The sequence below is a fragment of the Castor canadensis genome, chromosome 16, assembly GCF_047511655.1.
Source record: "Castor canadensis chromosome 16, mCasCan1.hap1v2, whole genome shotgun sequence".
NCBI lineage: Eukaryota > Metazoa > Chordata > Mammalia > Rodentia > Castoridae > Castor > Castor canadensis.
This window is the reverse complement of record NC_133401.1, coordinates 25,225,290-25,244,238: the sequence shown is the minus strand read 5'-3', so window position 1 is coordinate 25,244,238 and position 18,949 is coordinate 25,225,290. Positions and strand designations below refer to the sequence as shown.

The 18,949-nt window shown below is 51.3% G+C and overlaps 2 protein-coding genes across 12 annotated transcripts; one reads left to right on the top strand and one right to left on the bottom strand.

Moving 5' to 3' along the window:
• Positions 1-466: 466 nt before the first annotated feature.
• Tsen34 (tRNA splicing endonuclease subunit 34) lies at positions 467-5,566 on the bottom strand. Of its 4 annotated transcripts, none has more exons than XM_074058196.1 (6): positions 5,151-5,264; positions 4,599-4,693; positions 3,801-4,047; positions 3,393-3,648; positions 2,995-3,252; positions 467-950 (listed from the first exon to the last, which is right to left on the bottom strand). In XM_074058196.1, exons 1-6 carry the CDS (start codon positions 5,154-5,156, stop codon positions 763-765), a joined length of 1,050 nt encoding a protein of 349 aa, XP_073914297.1. In that variant the 5' UTR covers positions 5,157-5,264; the 3' UTR covers positions 467-762. The 4 variants fall into 4 exon arrangements, with proteins under 4 accessions (XP_073914297.1, XP_073914298.1, XP_073914299.1 ...); XM_074058197.1 differs by having other exon boundaries at positions 4,599-4,670; positions 5,151-5,262; XM_074058198.1 differs by lacking the exons at positions 4,599-4,693; positions 5,151-5,264 and adding an exon at positions 5,429-5,566.
• Positions 5,458-18,918, top strand: Mboat7 (membrane bound acylglycerophosphatidylinositol O-acyltransferase MBOAT7). 8 transcript variants are annotated; one of them, XM_074058191.1, is made up of 8 exons: positions 5,458-5,587; positions 6,465-6,543; positions 6,657-6,786; positions 7,325-7,451; positions 9,321-9,480; positions 11,662-12,022; positions 13,809-13,985; positions 17,881-18,918. In XM_074058191.1, exons 2-8 carry the CDS (start codon positions 6,468-6,470, stop codon positions 18,266-18,268), a joined length of 1,419 nt encoding a protein of 472 aa, XP_073914292.1. In that variant the 5' UTR covers positions 5,458-5,587; positions 6,465-6,467; the 3' UTR covers positions 18,269-18,918. The 8 variants fall into 8 exon arrangements, with proteins under 8 accessions (XP_073914292.1, XP_020015723.2, XP_073914294.1 ...); XM_020160134.2 differs by having other exon boundaries at positions 5,542-5,682; XM_074058190.1 differs by lacking the exon at positions 5,458-5,587 and adding an exon at positions 5,692-5,745.
• Positions 18,919-18,949: the final 31 nt, after the last annotated feature.

The following is an 18,949-nucleotide window of genomic DNA, read 5'->3' as shown; positions in this document are numbered from 1 at the left end:
ACCTTGAACTCTGAAATTAAAACACAAGATTCCCTGTCCTTTACACTACATTTAAAAAAAAAATTTTGTGGCTTCAATATTAAAATCTGTTATTTATTACAAGATAGCTTTCTTACACTACATTTTTATTTATAATCTTCATATGCATCTGAAATAGTTTGTGGAAAACATTTCAAGAGGAGGTTTAGTGTGGTGACAAGAGGCAGACTTAAGAGTCAGAAAGTAGCTGGGGGCGCAGCTTAAGTGGCAAAGGATCTGCCTAGCAAGTGCTAGGCTCTGAGTTCAAACCCCAGTACAAGGATGTGAGGGCTGGGAGAGGGATGGCAAAAGGACCACCAGGCCAGCTACTTAACTGGTTGGGTGACCTCGGGCAAGTCCTTTCCCTTCCTCTTCCTCATCTAAATATGCAAATGAAAGCTCAAAGGCTTTCAAGATTGTTGTAAGGACTCAACTCACAAACATGACATTTATTCAACAAATTTATTAAGACCTGCTAGGACATAGCCCTGTAAAAAACAGAGATGGATCAAACACAGACCCCACTCTGAAGAAGCTCACAGTTTAGAAAGAGATAACTACTAAAACAACACAGTTGGTAAGTGCCTTGAAAGAGAACCTAAAAAGGCTGTAGTGTTCAAAACCCTGGGATCAGAACTAACCATAGAGAGGCAGGAAGGTACGAGTCTCCATGTGGAGCTGAGCTTAGGAACATCCAGGAAGGATCTTGCCATGGCTCAACCACATCCCCTGGACCTCTGCTGCTCACTGTAGACTGGCCCACTGCAGGGAAGTGTAGACCACCTTACCATCAGGCTGAGGTGAGCAAAGCAGCAGTGTCTTTCTGACACTGGTTCCGAGACGGCCAGCAGAGACCAGGTCCTGGAGTGGAATGGGGTCTTCAGGAGCCCAGCACTGAGCAATGTAGTGGGCATGGAAACGGAGTGGGTCACCTGCAGGAAAGAGACAGACATGTGGCAGTTCCCAACAGCAGAGGGAGGGAAGACACTGGATCACCAACATGGGATCATTTTTAGCAATCACTATGAATATTCTGAAGCACACATGGTATGGATTTTTGTAAGTATAGTGGCACTAAGGTACACCTACAAGAGCAATCACTTTGTTAACACTCCTAATGGCCAAAAAATGGAAACGATCAAACCATGGACTGGTTAAATTCATAGCACATCTGTATACAACTATTAAGATTAAAAGAATGAGCCAGGCACTGGTGACTCACACATGTAATCCTAGCTACTTGGAAGGCTGAGATCAGGAGGACTTTGGTTTGAGGCCAGCTGGGGCAAACAGTTCTTGAGACGTTTATCCCCAAAATAACCAGAACAAAATGAACGAGAGGTGTGGCTCAAGTGATAGAGCACCTGCTTGGCAAGTACAAAGCCTTGAGTTCAAACACCAGTTCTACCAAAAAGAATTAAAAAAAAAAATTAAAAAAATGGAGCCAGTCAGGCACCTGTAATCCTAGTTACTCAGGAGGCAGAGATCATGAGGATCATGGTTCAAAGCCAGCCCAGGCAAACAGTTTGTGAGACCCTATCTCAAAAAAAACCGATCACAGAAAAGGGCTGGTGGAGGGGCTCAAGGTGAAGCCGAGTTCAAACTCCAGTACCCCAAAAAGAAAGAATGGATCCAGAGGTCATAGTACACATCTGTAATCTCAGCATTCAAGAGGCACAGGGTGGGGAAATCACTTGACTTCAGTTCAGGAGTTTGAGACCAGTAGACCCTATCTCAATTTAAAAAAAAAATAATACCAACAAGGAAAATGGTCAATGACAGAATAAAAGTAAGAAAAGATGTTTATAAGAGGATGAAGCAGTAAATAGATGGGAAAGGGATCCACAGAACTTTCCCAAAAAGAATCAGATAAATATTTTCAGTTTTGTGAGCCATGTTACACTTAACTCTGCCAGTGTACCACAATAGCACCCAAAGGTATATGCAAGCAAAGGGGCAGAGAATAGTTTCAATAAAGCTTTATTTACAAAAGCACTTGGTGGGCCAGGTTTAAGCTGGGGCCGTAGCTTGCCCCTAGAGTAAGAATCTGAGTGAGGCACTGTGCAGAAGAGTAATAATGGGCAATGAAAAACTAAAAGGGCAAAGCTATGTGTCATCCCATCAAGAGGAAAACTGTCATTGCATCCCTAAAACAAAGCCCAGCCTGGAGCAGGGTTTTCAGCAAAAATCTAGCCTGGGGCAACACTTCTCTGGTTATTACCAGACCTCAGCCAGCTGTGAAGAGTAATCAGAATGCTTGGGAAGCAGGGTGGGGATGTAGCTCAGTGGCAGAGCACTTGCCTTGAATCACAAGACTCTGGATACTCAGCATCACACAGGCATCACACACACACCACACCACACCACACCCCCCTCCATACACACAAAGTTTGAGTGGTTCAGCTTAAGGTGTATAAATATAGCTGGGCACCGGTGGGCTTACACCTGTAATCCTAGCTACTCAGGAGGCAGAGATCAGGAGAATTGTGGTTGGAAGCCAGCCCTGGGCAAGTAGTTCCAGCTATCTAGTAAAATGCCATCACAAAAGGGGCACTGGCAGAGTGGATCAAGTGGTAACAGTGCCTGCCTTGCAAGTTCAAGGCTCTGAGTTCAAACCCTAGTGCTGAAAAAAACAAAATAGAATCCTGCAGTGAATATTCTTATATTTTTGTGCACACGTGCAAGGATTTCTAAGTGAATGTTTTAAATCATAGGAATGTTTAGTAAGTTACTAAGCTGACTTCCAAATGAACATGAGAGCTCCAAAGTGCTTTTAGTTTCAGAGGCTAAAAGAAGGTGAAACAAAAGGAAAACTGCAAGGACTTGGGGTGTGGTTCAAGTGGTAGAGCATTTGCCTAGTAAGGGCAAAACCTTGAGTTCAAACCCCAGTATTGCCAAAAACAAAGGGGAGAGGGTGCAGAACATATTGAGAACAGGAGGAAAAACACAGCCACCTGAGCCTCAACCCAAACTCACCAGGATAGACCAGAAAGTCTCCGCCAAACTTGCCAGCTGCACTAAGGAAGAAGCCTCGCTCCCACAGGTCCCTGTAGATGCTATACCGAAGCTCATGAGCAGGACGGCCAGCATGGGGCCAGTCTTTGGACTGGACACGCCAGTTCAGGGGTCTAGCCTTCACAGGTCGAGGCCTGGCGGTGGCCAGCTGGATGAGCAGGGCGGATCTGGGCAGCGGGGCCACCCCATTCGAAGGCCCTGGTTGGGGAGAGGAGAGGACTGCGGAAAGGAAGTGCAGAGAAGAATTTGGTGAATCCAAATTCCAAAGTCCTCCCACCCCCCAGTGAGACCCAGCCAAATTTCCCCAAAACTCCCCTTCCTCCTTCCCTTGGTCTCTGGACATCAAACCCCAGCCTCACCTACTCCCTCCTTCTCCCCCTGCTCCCCAGAAGCCTGGGCGTCCTCGCTGGTCTCATTCCCTTCTGCAGCTTGGCTCCCACCGGCCTCCTGGCTCCCGCCGGTCCCTGAATCTTGTTCCAGCTTCTGCTTCTTGGCAGCCTGGCCCTCTGCAATCTTCTCCAGGAGCTCCTGACGCCGGGTCTCCCGGGCCTCGGCTGCCAACGTGCTTTGCTCCTGGAAGCTCTGCTCTTGCTGGCGTTTGAACGATGCCAGAGCCTAAAAAGTAAACTTAGTCGGTGCTTCAGGACCTACTTTTTGCGGCCTCTTAGCCAGCTAGGCATCCTGACTCCCTGCACCCTCCCGACCACTCTTTCCAGTACGGGGACTCCCAGGCCCTCCCACCCCACAGTGGCTCCCCCAGTTCTTACGAGGCCGTGGTGGCGAGGATCAGGACGCGGAGCGCTGACGAGGGTCACAGCGCCGATCTCGGCCAGGAGCCGCGCCTCTTCGGGCATGAGCAGCAGCGGGAGGCCCAGGCGCGAGTTCTGGCGAGGCCCGCGGGGTAGGGCGCCCACCGTGCGGCCCCCCACGCCCAGGCGCTCCCGCAGCGCCTGCACCGCCTCGGCCCCCCACACCAGCGAGCGGCCATTCGCCACCTCCACCACCAACATCCTCCTGCGGAACGGGGTCGCGGCAATCACCCAAACAGCAGCTTGGACGCCGCGCGAGCCCCCACGCCCCCAGTCGCCGCAAACACCCGCCTTGGAGCTGCAGGGATCCAGCCCAGTTCGCCACCTGCGGCGAGAGGCCAGGCCCCGCCCCCTCTAAGCCCCACCCCTCCGGTTCGGCCCCTATGATTTGGTCTTGTTCCGAGCCGGAGCCAGACTTTCTCACTGTGAAACCCCGCCCCCTTCTGAGCGCAAGCGGACTCGGCGTTGGGCGCCCTCCGCTTGGCCGAATCCGCAGCCCCGCCCCCTTTCCGAACGTAGGCGACTCGGCATTCGGGTGTCCTCGCCTCGGCCGAATGTACAGCCCACCCTCTTCCGGCCACGAGTGCTGTGGTATTCAGGCTTTGCCTCATCAACTTCCATCAATCCCGCAGCCTGTGACCCCGCCCCCAACAGCGCTCCTCTTGTAGGGGAGTTCCCGCCTCACAGTTGAACCCCACAGTAGGAGGCCCCGCCCCCTGTGCACCCGCTGTCTGCTCTTTTGCTAGGGGGACTCACCCCTCTTGGGAGCGCTCAGCCTGCGTCCTTTGCTTCTCTTCAGAATGTCTTACTGTTCTCCGATGGAACCAGCTAGTCACCTCGCAAACATCAACCTTAGTCGAGGCGGAGCCAACACCTACGTAGCGCACCCCGCGCTGCCTCCACCCCCCCCAAGCCGACCCCCTGCGTCACTTTCGTCACCCTGCCACGTCAACTAAGCGAAAAGTCTGGGGTCCACCTACGGCAGGGCTGTAACCCCACCTCCGTCCCCGCGGAACGTGTTGGCCCTCGCTCACGGGTTTGGGTTCCGCAACTTGGGAAAATGAGGCTCATTACCCTAGCCCCGCTCCGTAGGCCCAAGAGTCTTCCGGGGTCCTGTCCCCTTTAGTTCGCTTTTTCCTGGCCCCTTTGTAAATTATCTGGATCCCCGCTTCTCTCGTGGACTGTGACCCCAACTTCCTCCGAAAAACTAGGCTCGTGGCTTGGCAAAGCTGTTGGCACCGCCTATTTCTACATCAAGGTCGTTTATACCCGATTACTTCCAAAGTAAAACGAAATCTGTAGCCTCACCTGCATCCGAACAGGTACTTAAGCACTTGACTATTTGAAGTAAACCGAAGCTCATGCCCCAGCCCACATCCTGCCGAGCTTGTGGCCCCGCCTAATTCTGAACAGTGATTGATGTACTCGACTATCTCTCCGAAGGAAGCCGAAGCGGAGGCCCCGCCTCCTTCCGAACGCCGAGCTCCAGGCTCCGCCTCCTTCCCGGGTCCTATCGCGTTTGTTCTGGGCCGCGAAGCTCCGGGCCCCTCCTTTTTCCGAGTTCGAACCCACACCCCTTCACGTACTAGCTGTTCCTTGCCCCGTGCTCCGCAGATCGATTGTTGCCGGTGTCCAGTCGCGGACTCGTGTACCCGGTTTCCTCCCTGCCCGGCTCAAGCCCTGACGGCCGCCTCGTCCCTGGCCCGGGATCGCGCTGCCAGGCCGATCTCCCGCAGGAGCAGGCGGTGCGTGGGCGTGCTGAACCGGGGAGGCGTGGCCCGAGCCGCGGCGGACACAGGCTGGGTCTGCCTGGCCTCCTCCTGCCCCGTGGGCGGCTCAGGTGCGCAGAGCTGGGGGCGCCCCGGGACCGGGTGTGGTCGCACGGCGGGGTCGCTGCGGATCGGTGGGTGGGCGGGGTGCGGGGACGGCACCCGGAGCTCATCGAGCTTGGTGGCGTAACTGCCTGTAGCTCTGCTGGGTGGGATCTAATTGGCTCCGGGCTGCGCGACGCCGGGCTGGGGCTGCGGAGGGAGCCTAAAGATGGGAGTATGGGCTGTCGGCTCTTGGGGTCTTTAGGTAGGAGAGGGGCCTGGAGCTCTGAAGAGGTGTAAGTTGGAGGTCTGGCCTCCTATAGAAGGAGAAGGACTAGATGGGGATGCAAGGGGTCTGAGTTCCTGGGTTCTTGAAGAACGAGAGGCTGGGGGACCCGAAAAGGGGTCTAGAGGGTTTCTGAGAGTTGCTGGGTCTTTGAAGAAAGATGGGGAGAGAAGTCTGGATTCCTGGGCTCCCGGAAGAAGGGTCCGGTAGAGGGCTTATTTTCAGGGCTGTTAAAGATGTCTGGGTCTTAAATGGGAATGAGAGGTGTAATTTTGACTTATGCCTTGGCAAAGGAGTGGGGCTGGGAGCTGGATTCCCGAGTCCTCGAAGAAGGAGAGGGCTTAGGTCTGATTTCCTGGGCTTTCAAAAGAAGAGGGCTGGAGGCCTGGTTCTCCAAGGTAGATAGGGGTGGGGCCTTGATCCTCTAGCCTTGAGGAAGAAAGGGACCAGAAGTACAAGGGACGGGACGGGAAGCCAGGACTCCTGGGTTCTGACTATAAGCCCCTCCTCTCATCCCTCCCCCAGACCATGTCACCCGAAGAATGGACATATCTAGTGGTTCTTCTAATCTCCATCCCCATCGGCTTCCTCTTTAAGAAAGCTGGTGAGTCAAGTTCCCTCCCAAATGGAAAATAAAGGAGGGAAGACTAGTGTGTGTGTGGGGGGGGAGATGACACTTGGAAGATTATAGGTTTATGCTGTCCCTTTTCTTCGCAGGACCTGGGCTGAAGAGATGGGGGGCAGCAGCCGTAGGCCTTGGGCTCACCTTGTTCACCTGTGGCCCCCACACTTTGCATTCTCTGATCACCATCCTTGGGACCTGGGCCCTTATTCAGGCCCAGCCCTGGTGAGATCTGGGTAGAGGGAGGGGAGAGAGAGTGGAGGAGAGGAGGAAGCAACCTGTTTCCTCTTTGGGTCTTTCTGCAGCTTCTGCTTCAGCCTCTGAATGTCTTGTTTATCTCTTCCTTGTTTCTCTGTTTGTCTCATCTCTTTTTTCTTCCTCTTCTATCTTGTTCTCCACCTTGTCTATGTGTATTTGCCTCACACCTGTCACCATTCATAGTCATTTATTAACAACCCCCCTCTCCAGTCCTGAGCTCTGGATGTTGGTGATGAAGACAAAATGGAGGACTTAAAGGTTGTCACTCTGAAGCGTTTCTTAACCCCCTCTTCATTTTCTTCTTTGTGGCTGTGCCTTTCCATGTGACTATGACTCTTCTGACCCTGCCTCCCATCCTCTAATTCTCTCTTTGGTCTCACCTTTTCTGTGTGAGTGGGGAGAAGTAGGAGAGTATTTGTGGCTAGACTCTGGGGAGGGGGGAAGCACAGGCTGAGGTCTCTGTGCCCAGCACAGTGTGACACCCCCCCCCCAATCTCTGCTTCAGCTCCTGCCATGCTCTGGCTCTCGCCTGGACCTTCTCCTATCTCCTGTTCTTCAGAGCCCTCAGCCTGCTGGGCCTGCCCACTCCCACGCCCTTCACCAATGCTGTCCAGCTGCTGTTGACACTGAAGGTCAGACTTGGGGCTCCATACTCCCTGCAACCTCCTTGTGAGCTAGTTAGCCTCTCCCACTCCAGCTCCTCCCACTATTCCCATGGAGAGTGGGTAATGGTTTTATCTCTCACAAACCCGGAGCATGGAACTTCACCACTCCCTGGGGACAGGGTTCACATCTCACTACCCTTGAATATTCACCTCTTCAATTATTCTGGGCAAAGAAATGGCTCGAGTGCTCTAATGAAAGGAGCCATTTGGCTTTAGAGTGTGCCTGTCCAGCATGCTTTGCCAACATACTCTCTGTGAGTCTGTAGCAAGTCATTCTGCAAAGGAGGAAAACCACTCTGGGAAGAAGATGCCTGGCTAAAGGCACAAAGCTGGGACTGCCACGTCTGCCATAATAACCTCAGAAGATGGGTGAAAATAGATCCCTAGGCCCTGGTTTAGACCTACAAAGTCATGAGTTCCTACTATGTTCTGTGCTCCAATGACATATCAGCGAACAGAACACTCATGCAAAGTCCTGAACTGGTTTTTCCAGCATTCTATGATCTTATCAGGAGCTTGAGTATAGGCAGGTGTGGTCAGCTGAGAGAAGAGTCGGAGGAAGACCCTTTCAGGATGTGTATGGACCAGTGCATGGGGAAGGGAACAAGTTGAGTGCCACAGACCATGCCTCCCGCATCCACTTTCTGCTAAGCACGCAGGGGAATGGGCAGCAAGGGCATTCCACATGGGGCATTGTTGGCCATGGTAAGAAGTTTGGACTTTCTCCTGTAGGAGACCAAGATCTACTGGGAGAGTCGGTTTTGGTTTGTTCTTTGGAGAGGGGATCGACCAGTGTTGCACTGTTTAAAATAATTCAGTCTGGATGCTGCGCAAAGAATTGAAGTGGAAGATGGGATAAGATAGGGTGACTAATGGTGGTGGCTTGATATATGCTATCAGCTATTAATAGGTGACTGTGTCCCAATATGAAATGCTGCTCTGAAAATAATTTGAGGGGTGTTTATTTGCAGCTGTGCAGGCAGGATGGAGAGGAGGAGAAGGGGTAGTGCAGAACCCTGGACCAGGAGCCAAGTGCTCCCACAGGGGATGGGGGAAGGGCAGGTCATGGAACCTAGAATATAGTGTTGTTTAGCACCAGCTCCCCACTTGAAAGCATTCTCTGTGATGATCATCTTACAGAGAAGAAAAATGTGGGCCTCACCCTCCTGCCTTCCTCCATCTCCCACTGGGACTCTATCCATGGAACCAAGCAAGAAGCTGGAAAACATACCTGTTGCCCTAGGGTGGGCCTTGGCTGTGGTGGGTGGAACAAGTAAAAGGGAGGTAGGCACACCTTAGGCCCACAGAGGAGGCAGATAGAAGGGAACAGACTCAAAAGATGGGACAGGTTGGGTCTGGGGGGTAAAGGAGGTTCTGGCCTTATTTAGCAATTAATTGGATAGTGATGCCCTTTCTCTGATGGAACAGATTAGAAGATGTGCTTTGGACAGTCGAGTTGATAATATTGTGTTCCATTTTGGAAATGTTAGGTTTGACATCCCTGGAAGACATTCAGGTATAAATGGCAATAGGTAACTTGTGGGCTAGGTTGAGTGTCATCAGCTTGTGGATGGTATCTGAAGCCACAGGATTGCATGAGAGCATGAACGCTGAGAAAGAAGAGGAGGGCCTGGGACTGAATGCTGGGGATGGCCACCAGCTAAAGGTATTTCCCACCACTCTGGATTCACAGCACTGCCCATGGACAGGGACTCAGCTCCAGCTATAGGCTCCTAGACAGCTTGTTGTTGAGGCTAGTGGCTTAAGGGAGCTAGGTGTGAGGAGGGCCCAGAGGCTGACCAGGGCCCACTGTACCTGTATCCCCCCTTCTCCCAGCTGGTGAGTCTGGCTAGTGAAGTCCAGGACCTGCATCTGGCCCAGAGGAAGGAAATGGCCTCGGGATTTAGCAAGGAGCCTACCCTGGGGCTGCTGCCAGACGTTCCTTCCTTGATGGAGACACTCAGCTATAGCTACTGCTATGTGGGAATCATGACAGGTGAGTGGACCTGCTCAGCACATCTACCCCTGCACCTCAGTCACCTCTGCCCTACTCCATCTGGATTTCAGTACCTGTTCTTTATTCCTACCCTACCCCAGGCTACTTCCATCCTAGCCCTTGCTGCCTCTGCTCAGGCACGTCTGACTCTACTGCAGGATCAGAGTTGCTTCAGTAGACGATGACTGTTCTCAGTCTGAGTATTGCTTACTTTTCTCCTCCTAACTTATTACGAGATGATAGGAGAGATAAAGGAGCTAAGCCTGAGGAAGCCTTATGGTACTACCTCCCAGGGAATAAATACAGCTTGAGATTGAGTTTTAGTTTCAGAGAATATTTTTCATGAACAGAGGCTTTTTTGTTTTGAGATAGTCTTGCTATGTAGCCCAGGCTGCCCTTGAATTTGAGATCCTGCTGCCTCGGCCTTAAGAGTGCTGGGATCACAGACACACCACCACACCCAACAGCTTTCTTTTTTTTTTTTAAATTACAGCTTTAGGGAGCTGTTATTCTCGTATCCACCCACTTAAAGCGTGCAGTTCTCTGGCTTTTAGTATAGCCACAGAGTTGTGTAACCATCACCACTGTGTATGTTTGTAGAACAAGTACATCTCCCTGAGAAGAAATACTTTCAGTCACCTCCAAACCTCCATCCATCCCTGTGAACCACTAATTGACTTCCATCTCCATAGACGTGCCTGTTGTGGACATTTCTTGTAAATGTGGTCTCTTGTGAACATGCCAACCCACCATTGTATCTCAGAGGCCACAGCTATCTCCTATTTCCCGTTACCTCACTTCCACAGCCCAAGCCAGAGGAAGCTGATGAAAGTGATTTTTTTCCCCCTAGCACTGGAATTCATGCTTGCTAGGCAAGCATTCTTACCATTTGAGCCATTCTACCAGCCCTGAGATGGTGAAAAGTGTACAGGAACGGGTCTTTCCCTGTTGGAAGCTTACACTGGTTTCCTAGCCCTGCCAGGCCTGGGGGAGGATCACTGCCACCTTCTTCTCTCCAGCACTGCTTCAGCTCTGACTCATTCATAATGAGGTCACCCCCATCTCCAGGTTTTGCCTGTCTGTCCCCCTCTGTCTCAATCTCTCCCTTTCATTCTTGGGGTCTTTGTGCCTTTCTATCTAATTTTCTTTTTTTTTTATTATTAGCATATAATAGTTGTACAGGGGGATACATTGTAATACTCACATATGTGCTTACAATATATCTTTTTTTTTCTTCTTTTGGGCAGAACTGGGGTTTGAACTCAGGGCCTCTTGCTTACTAGGCAGGCACTCTACCATTTGAGCCATACATACTCCATCCCACAGTATATCTTAATTAGATTCACCACCTCCATCATTCTCCCTCATCCTCCCTCCCTCCCCTTCTTAGAACAATTCCAACAGGTTTCATTATTCTGTTTTCACACATGAATACAAAATACATCCACCATATTCACCCTTATTCCCTCCCACCTCCAACTGGTATCCAACCCCAGCCAAGACCTGTTTTACCTTTCTTTCTTTATTGGTGGTACTGGGGTTTGAACTCTGTTCCTCACACTTGCTAGGCAGGCACTCTACCACTTGAGCCATTCCACCAGCCTTTTTTTGTGTTGGGTCTCAGGAACTATTTGACTGGAGTTGGCTTCTTGCTGGTAATCCTTCTGATCTCTGCCTCCCAAGTAGCTAAGATTACTGGCGTGAGGCATGAGTCACTAACACCCAGCTCTTTTTTTTTTGAACATTTTTGTTAATATATGATAGTTATACAGAGGGTTAACTTCTGATATATACATGTATTAAACCCCAAATTGGTTCATCTCCATTATTTTCTCTCCTACCCCATTACCCTTCTTAAGGTGGTGTCAACAGGTTTCAATGTTCCATGTTTATACTTGTATAGAAATTACATCAGCCATGTTCACTCACCTTTACTCTATTTATTTACCCTCCCCCTCACACTAATATCTAATTTTCTATCCGTCCTTCCTTCTGTCTGAATTCCTGGACCCTATCTTGCTGGGTCTCCGTGTTCGCCCCTTCCCCCCCCACACCACCCCTAGTTTTGTACCTGTCTACTTTCCTCTTCTCCCATCACTGGCCCCTAACCCTCTGTCCTTGCCCCTTTCCTTCCCCAGTTGTGCATAGCATCTGACCACCTGCCCCCTCTCCACCCCACAGGCCCGTTCTTCCGCTACCGCACCTACCTGGACTGGCTAGAGCAGCCCTTCCCGGAGGCCGTGCCCAGCCTGCGGCCCCTGCTGCGCCGCGCCTGGCCGGCCCCGCTCTTTGGCCTGCTCTTCCTGCTGTCTTCCCATCTCTTCCCTCTGGAGGCCGTGCGTGAGGATGCCTTCTACGCCCGCCCGCTGCCCGCCCGCCTCTTCTACATGATCCCGGTCTTCTTCGCCTTCCGCATGCGCTTCTACGTCGCCTGGATTGCGGCCGAGTGCGGCTGCATTGCCGCTGGCTTCGGGGCCTACCCCGTGGCTGCCAAAGCCCGGGCCGGGGGTGGCCCCACCCTCCAATGCCCACCCCCCAGCAGGTCAGGCGGCGGGAGGGATGCTATCCAAGACCCAACAGGCCCCACCACCAAGGGCTGGCCCTGCCCCTAGCAGGGAGGGGAGCAGGGGGCAGGTCCACTACCTGTGTGTCACCCCTCTGGCAATCACCACTTGCCTTCCCTGATCAATAGGGTAGTGGTAATCCTGGTACCTATGGATTGCCTCTTGTTGCTAGTGCTTGTAATCCTTCAATATGGTGAATTGCCCTCCTTTGCTAGGTAAAGGTGGTATCTTAGCAAACACACGCCTTCCCTGTGTTGCCATGGAAGTGTATCCCAACTATCAGATTGTTTGCAGTTGCTGGAGATGCCATCCTTTGGTAATGGTGGCATCCTGTGTTGCTACAGGAATGGTTCCCTAGCATCTGAACTGTCCCTGTGCGAGGGAAGCCAGACCCCTAGCAACCATGATTCACCCCTTCTTGCCAGAAGTCTTGCTCTTTGTGGCTGTGAAGCCTGTGCCCCCCTGAATTGCCCCTTTGTGGCTGGGAGCCAGCACCTCGCCCCATGGGATGTCATCACATAGCTGCTCTCAGATGCTCTCTGTTTCTAAGGAAATAGCATCCCTTTGTGCTTGCCTACAGTTGAGGGAATGCCATTCCTAACACCACAGGTCACCTTCCTCCTGTTGCCAGGGAAGGTGAACCTCCCCCTGGTGGTTATGGCTTGACCCTTATTGCTAGTAATGCTAACGTGTCCCTGCACTTTCATTGCTAGGTGAGTCACAAAGCTAGTAAGTGAGGGGCTCATTGCTATGGAAATATTACTCCTGCATTGCTAGAGAAATGGTACCCATAGCAACCAGCAATGGGCTGAACCTCTGTTCCTAGACTCCCCTGTCAGCCTTCCACTTGGGGCTGGGGCTGGGGCTGGGGCTGGGGCTGGGGCTGGGCTGGTACAGCAGTCTTTCAATGTATATTACAAACCACTCTTGCTAGGGTTGTGCCACCCCCTAGTAGTCACAAACTGCCATAGTGTTTGGGGGCAGTGGCACCCCCACGTGAATTTACCACTGCCCTAGTAACCATGGGAGGACCTCAGCTGCTACAGAGATGTTCCCCCAGAAATTCAGGCAGGAATTGAAGGCTTTTCAAAATCTACCAAGCCCCACTTCTAAAGGATGGTTCCTCCCCATCATCCTTCAGGATGATGGACCAAGCATGTTTTCCCACGTTGGGGTTATTGGTATCAATGACCTGGAAACCACTGTATTCCTGAAGGTGACACTTCTGGAACAATCACAGGGAAGAGGAAAAAGGCCCTTTCTGGAAGCTTTTCTAAACAGCCCGGGCCTTGTTGCTAAGGAATGCCTTTGCCCTAGCAACAGAGATCATTGAGAGTCACAGGCTTAGAACATCTCCCTAGCAACCACGAACCACCTTGTTAGAGATACTTCCTTAGCAACTGCTCTGTCCCACAGTTCAGAAGCTTCTCTGAGTACACAGAGTTCAGTTGCTAAAGGACTCCATAGCTTAGCAACTGTAGCACCTCAAGGCTTTGTGGCTGTGGCAGGCCCCACTAGTGACCAAGGGAAGGAGAACCACACTGTTAGTGAGCTGTGACCCACCTACACACCTTGCTCTCCCAAAGACTCCCTCTTGGGTAATCCTACCTTGTGGTCCTACTACATACGACCGCCAGAGAGAGGTCTGTTGCCTGGCCAGAATCCCCTCCTTAGTTAGCATCTGGGGCTGGGACAGGAACAGGCATTGGGTGGGGCCTGGCTGAGCTGCATGTCTGTCCCCACCCTCATCCTCCACCCCCCCAGTCCGGAGAAGGCGGCTTCCCTGAAGTATGACTATGTGACCATTCGCAACATCGACTGCTACAGCACAGACTTCTGCGTGCGGGTGCGGGACGGCATGCGGTACTGGAACATGACGGTGCAGTGGTGGCTGGCACAGTATATCTACAAGAGTGCGCCTACCCGCTCCTATGTCCTGAGGTGAGGGAGCCCCGTACACATCCAGGATGGCAGAGAACTACATTTTTATACCAGCAGCATCCTGTAGCTTCCCTGCCTGAGTCCTTGCCACCAAGGCTCATGGGAGTTGTAGTTTCCTAGGCATATGCTGGGATAAATTGTTCCCACTCTCTGGGCCTAAGGTCATCCTTCCTCAGAAACAGTGTACTGGGTCCTGTGGACTCAGTTGCTACTCTTTCCACAATTTTGGTTCTGTAGGTTACTGAGAGGAATGAGTTGGCTTCTTGGTTTCTGCAAATTTTAAATGAGATTCACCTGTTTTATAGTTTGAGCGGAGGATTAAGTGAGAAAAAGTATGAAATGTACTTAATATGAGGCTTGACAGGTAAGCATTCACTATGTAATAGCTTTTAATATTTTTCATTCTTCCACATTATGCGTGTGTGTGTGTGGTGCTGGGGATCAAATTTAGGGTCTTGCAAATGCTAGGCAGCTGCTCTACCACTGAACTAAATCCCCACCCTCCTCCGGTGTTTCTCGAATGAAGACTGTGCTAGTCATTATTAACTTTACAGTCGTCAGAAGTGAGAACTCTCTCTTTTAAGAAGCTATCCCTGAACTCACCGTGTAGCCCAAGCTAGCCTCATACTTGAGATCCTCCTGCCTCAGCCTCCTGAATGCTGGGGTTACAGTTGTGCTCTACCAAACCCGGCAGAAGTGGAAACATTTTAAAGATAAGGAGACTGAGGCTCAGAGGGGTTAGGTAACTTCCCAGTTGTCCCTCAGCCTTCCCAAAGCCACCTGGTGAGAGCAGGATACACTAGTCAAGAGCTCTACCACTTGAGCTACCCTCCCAGCCCTATGGAGTACTTATTGCTGCAGCTCTAGAGCTAGATTTGTCTGGCAGGCTAGGACTTGTGGTTCAAAGATCCACTCAACTGTGAGCCAAGCATGGTAGCATAAACCTGCAATCCCAGCATTTTTATGAATTCCAGGCCAGCTTGGGAACTTAGTGAGATGCTATCTCAAAAAAAAAAAAAAAAGGATCTGGCCAGACATGGGGGTGCAACGCCTGTAATTCCAGCTACTTGACAGGTGGAGGTAGGAGGGTTTCAGTTAGAGGCCAGTATAGGCAAAAACACAAGACCTTATCTGAAAGCAAAAGATCTGAGGTGTGGCTCAAGTGGTGGAGCACTTGCCTAACAAACTCAAGGCCCTGAGTTCAATCCCCCAGTACTGCAAAAAGAAAAAGAAAAAAAAAGATCCTGACCTGTGGAGTTGGGGTGTGAAGCAGAGAAACAAATGTAGTCTTTGGGGTGGTCCTGGTGGGGGTGATGGAGATAATAGAGTAGGGAACTCTGGCTCAGCAGGATGTGGATTTGAAAAGAAGAGTCAGGGCTCAGAGAGGACTGCACATGGAACATGAGCAGAGGAAATGAAACCTGCCTCCCAGCCTGTGGGCAGCAGTGGCCAAGGTCACTCGAGGGCCATTCTCCACCAGGGGAAGACCCAGCAGCAGGAAGTTCTGGGAGTGGGGTTTAGTCCATTAACTTTAAGGTGATGTCCTGCTGGGGTCATTGGATAGGCAGTTATACAATGCTCGGGCTTCAGAGAAGCTGGATGTGCATGCCTATAATCCTGGCACTTGGGAAAATCAAGGGCACTGGTGGCTCACTTCTGCAGTCCTAGCTATTTGGGAGGCTGAGATGGGGAAGATTGAAGTTCAAGACCAGACTAAGCAAAAAGTTCAGGAGACTGTGTGCCAAACGATAGCTGAATGCTTGGCATACATCTGTCATCCCAAGCTATATAGGAAGCTGAGATCAGGAGGATTGCAGTTCCAGGCCAGCCTGGACAAAGTGAAACCCCAATATCCATGGTAAAAAGCTAGGTGTGGCTCATGCCTGTAATCATAACTACTCGGGAGGCAGAGATCAGGAGGACTGTGGTTCAAAGCCAGTCTCCCAAATAGTTTGGGAGACCCTATCTCACAAAAAAAAAAAAAAAAAACCATCACAATAAGGAGCTGGTGGAGTGGCTCAAGTGGTAGAGTGCCTGCCTAGCTTGAACTCTGTCTGTCCTGAGTTCAAGCTCCAGTGCCGCCAAAAATAAAAAAACAGGAAGTGGACCCTTGAGGGTCATCTGGTATAGATAACACTTAAAGCCTTCGGAGGAGAATCAGGTCAAAGCCCAGGGCACTCCAGTGTTTAAATCGGTTCTCAATTGGGAGTGATTGTGCCACACATCAGGGTGTGGCAACACTGGGAGACTTTCCTTTCTAGGCAGCAGCACTCTTACTGCTTGAGCCACTCCACCGGCCTGCTTTTTCCTTTCTAGTGTTGGGACCCACGACCTCGAGAATTCTAGGCAAGCACTATACCTTTGAACTACATCCCCAACCCCTGGAGACATTTTTGTTATAACTGGAGGGCCACTGACCTAAAACAGGTGGAAGCCAGGGTGCTCCTAGACATAAACAATGCACAGGATTTGACCTTCTTGTTTACCTAACCCCAAGGATGGGGTGGTCAGCATTATTCTGCCAATAGGGGATTTTTTGTTGTTCTTCTTCATAACCCTCCCCCCTCAGCACTGGGATTTGAACTCAGGGCCTTACGCATGCTAGGCAGGCACTCTTACCTCTTGAGCTACTCCACAAGCCTATTTTGTTTTCTAAGACAGGGTATCAGTATGTAGCCAGCCCATGGTGACCTCAAATGTGCCATCTTCCTTTCTCCACATTCCCAGTACTGGGATTACAGGTGTGATGCTCAGCATCACTAGGTTATTTTTGTATTTCAAGCCCCCAGTCACTGAAGAACCCCTTAAGGTCACAGTCCTGGCAAAGCCACTGTGCACCTGGTGGTGAGGTGAGGTGGAGATTGATTTCTGTTCTTGGCAGAGGGGGAAGAAACTGAATTGTTGGGCTCAAGAGCTAGGAAATTAGGTAAGGATGGAGGCATAGCTCAAGTGGTAGAACACCTGCCTAGCAAGCATGAGGCCTTAAGTTCAAGTCTAAGTGCCGCACCCCTTCCCCTCTCCAAAAAAAAAATCAAAAACAACAACAAAGAAAACCTAGGAAACTAGATTTCTGAGTCCAGAGAGGGTACCAAACGTCTAGGATGGCAAAGAAGGGACCATGGCTGGAGAGTTCCAAGTTTTCACAAGTCAGGAATTACTCTCCTGAATCCATAAAACAAGAGGCTGTGATCTCAGTTTCCAGAGGAAAAGGAGTGGTGGGAGGATATGAACTGGGTTCCTAGAAAGACAGAAGTAGAGACTCCTGGGTCCTGCAAAGGAGGAAATGGGTCAGGCTACCATAATCCTGGCTTTATTTATTTTGTGATACTGGGGATTGAGCCCAGAGCCTCCCTCATGCTAGGCTAGCCCTCTACCACTGAACCTGAAGTTCTGGCTCTGTGAAGGAAGGCAGGGCCTGCATTTTGTAGAGAGGTGGGCAGCTGAGGACTTCTGTTTCCCAGACTGAGGGAAGGTGGTTCTTGAGGGGAAATGAACAGCACTCCTGAACCCCAGGCCTGGGATGGGCAGTATCTCAATCAAACCATTGTATCAGGATCACCAGGGGACATGTCATATCAAAGATTTCCCTCATGGCCAGGGTATCTGATACAGGTAAGTGGGGCACGAAAATCGGTGCTTCTGACAAGTTCTGAAGTGATGCTGATGCAGAACCAGGGACCTGCTTTTGAGAATCACTGGGCTACGTAATTGGACTTCCTGGTTCTAAGGGAGGAAGGGCCTTGAATGTGAGGCAGTAGATCCTTACAGGAGGATAGGGCCTTGGTTAGCCTTGCTGGGAGCTTCTGAATCCTGGAATAGGACTCTTGGGTCTGAGGGAGGAGGGCTGGAGCTTGGATTTCTGTGTCCTGATTCCCCACTCCCTTCCTTCCCCCAGGAGTGCCTGGACCATGCTGCTGAGTGCCTACTGGCATGGCCTGCACCCTGGCTACTACCTAAGTTTCCTGACTATCCCGCTGTGCCTGGCTGCTGAGGGCTATTTGGAGTCAGCCCTGCGGGGACGGCTGAGCCCTGGGGGCCAGCGGGTCTGGGACTGGGTGCACTGGTTCCTGAAGATGCGTGCCTATGACTACATGTGTATGGGCTTTGTGCTCCTCTCCATGGGTGACACGCTCCGGTACTGGGCCTCTATATACTTCTGCATCCACTTTTTGGCCCTGGCCTGCCTAGGACTGGGGCTAGCTTTGGGTGGGGGCAGCCCCAGCCGGCGGAAGACAGCAGCCCAGGCCAGCAGCCTTTCCCGGGAAAAGCTCCGTGAGGAGTGAGCTGTACCATGTCCCCTCTGCCAGCCAGTCCAGCCTCCAAGCTTTTCCCTGAGAATTCTGTGAACAGACTGCTGTCTCCTTCCCCAGCAAAAGTCCATCCTTTGGCTGGGAGCCTGGAAAGGATTCTGTCTGGTCCAGCTAACTACCCTGCCTTCACAAGAGTTCTCCCAACTCCCTGACCTGACCTGCACCTCCAACAGGCCACTTCTCCGTGCTCTGAAATCAGGATGTTGTCCACACCAGGATCCCTTTGGCCCTACTCCAGCCGACCAGTGTTGAGAGAGCTGCACTTAACCCAGAACGCCAAGGCAGGGGCCAACGGTGATGTGGTTTCTGGGACAAATGCCCTCTTTGGATCCCCAGTTTGGGAACAGTTTCAAGCCTTGGTTCTGGGATATGGGGGACTCGCTTCCTGTGTCTTGCTCCATTTTTATCTCATCAAACCAGTATTTCAGACATGGAAGGCAACATGACCGTCCAGGTCCTAAAGGGGAGACTAAGTAAGGTGCAGGCTATCAGCCTGGTGAATGCACTCTTGCAGGTTCCCTCAGAGCCACTTCCAGGCCCCAATGCACCTGCCTCCCTCCTGTCATCCTTGGCCTGAGAAGTCAAAATGTGTAAATCTTTCCCAATAAAGTATCGCACAGGCATCTGTTTGTGAGAGTATCTGTGGACAGTAAA

What these genes read in the sequence shown, in the direction of transcription:
- Tsen34 (XM_074058196.1), bottom strand. An exon ending in ATCCTCGCCACCACGGCCTC is followed by an intron (nt 3,649 to 3,800) that starts GTAAGAACTGGG and finishes TTTACTTTTTAG; the next exon opens with GCTCTGGCATCGTTCAAACG. An exon ending in GGGGGAGAAGGAGGGAGTAG is followed by an intron (nt 3,253 to 3,392) that starts GTGAGGCTGGGG and finishes TCCTTTCCGCAG; the next exon opens with TCCTCTCCTCTCCCCAACCA.
- Mboat7 (XM_074058191.1), top strand. Translation starts at nt 6,468, where the DNA reads ATGTCACCCGAAGAATGGACATATCTAGTGGTTCTTCTAATCTCCATC. An exon ending in CTTCCTCTTTAAGAAAGCTG is followed by an intron (nt 6,544 to 6,656) that starts GTGAGTCAAGTT and finishes TTTTCTTCGCAG; the next exon opens with GACCTGGGCTGAAGAGATGG. An exon ending in CAATGCCCACCCCCCAGCAG is followed by an intron (nt 12,023 to 13,808) that starts GTCAGGCGGCGG and finishes CCACCCCCCCAG; the next exon opens with TCCGGAGAAGGCGGCTTCCC.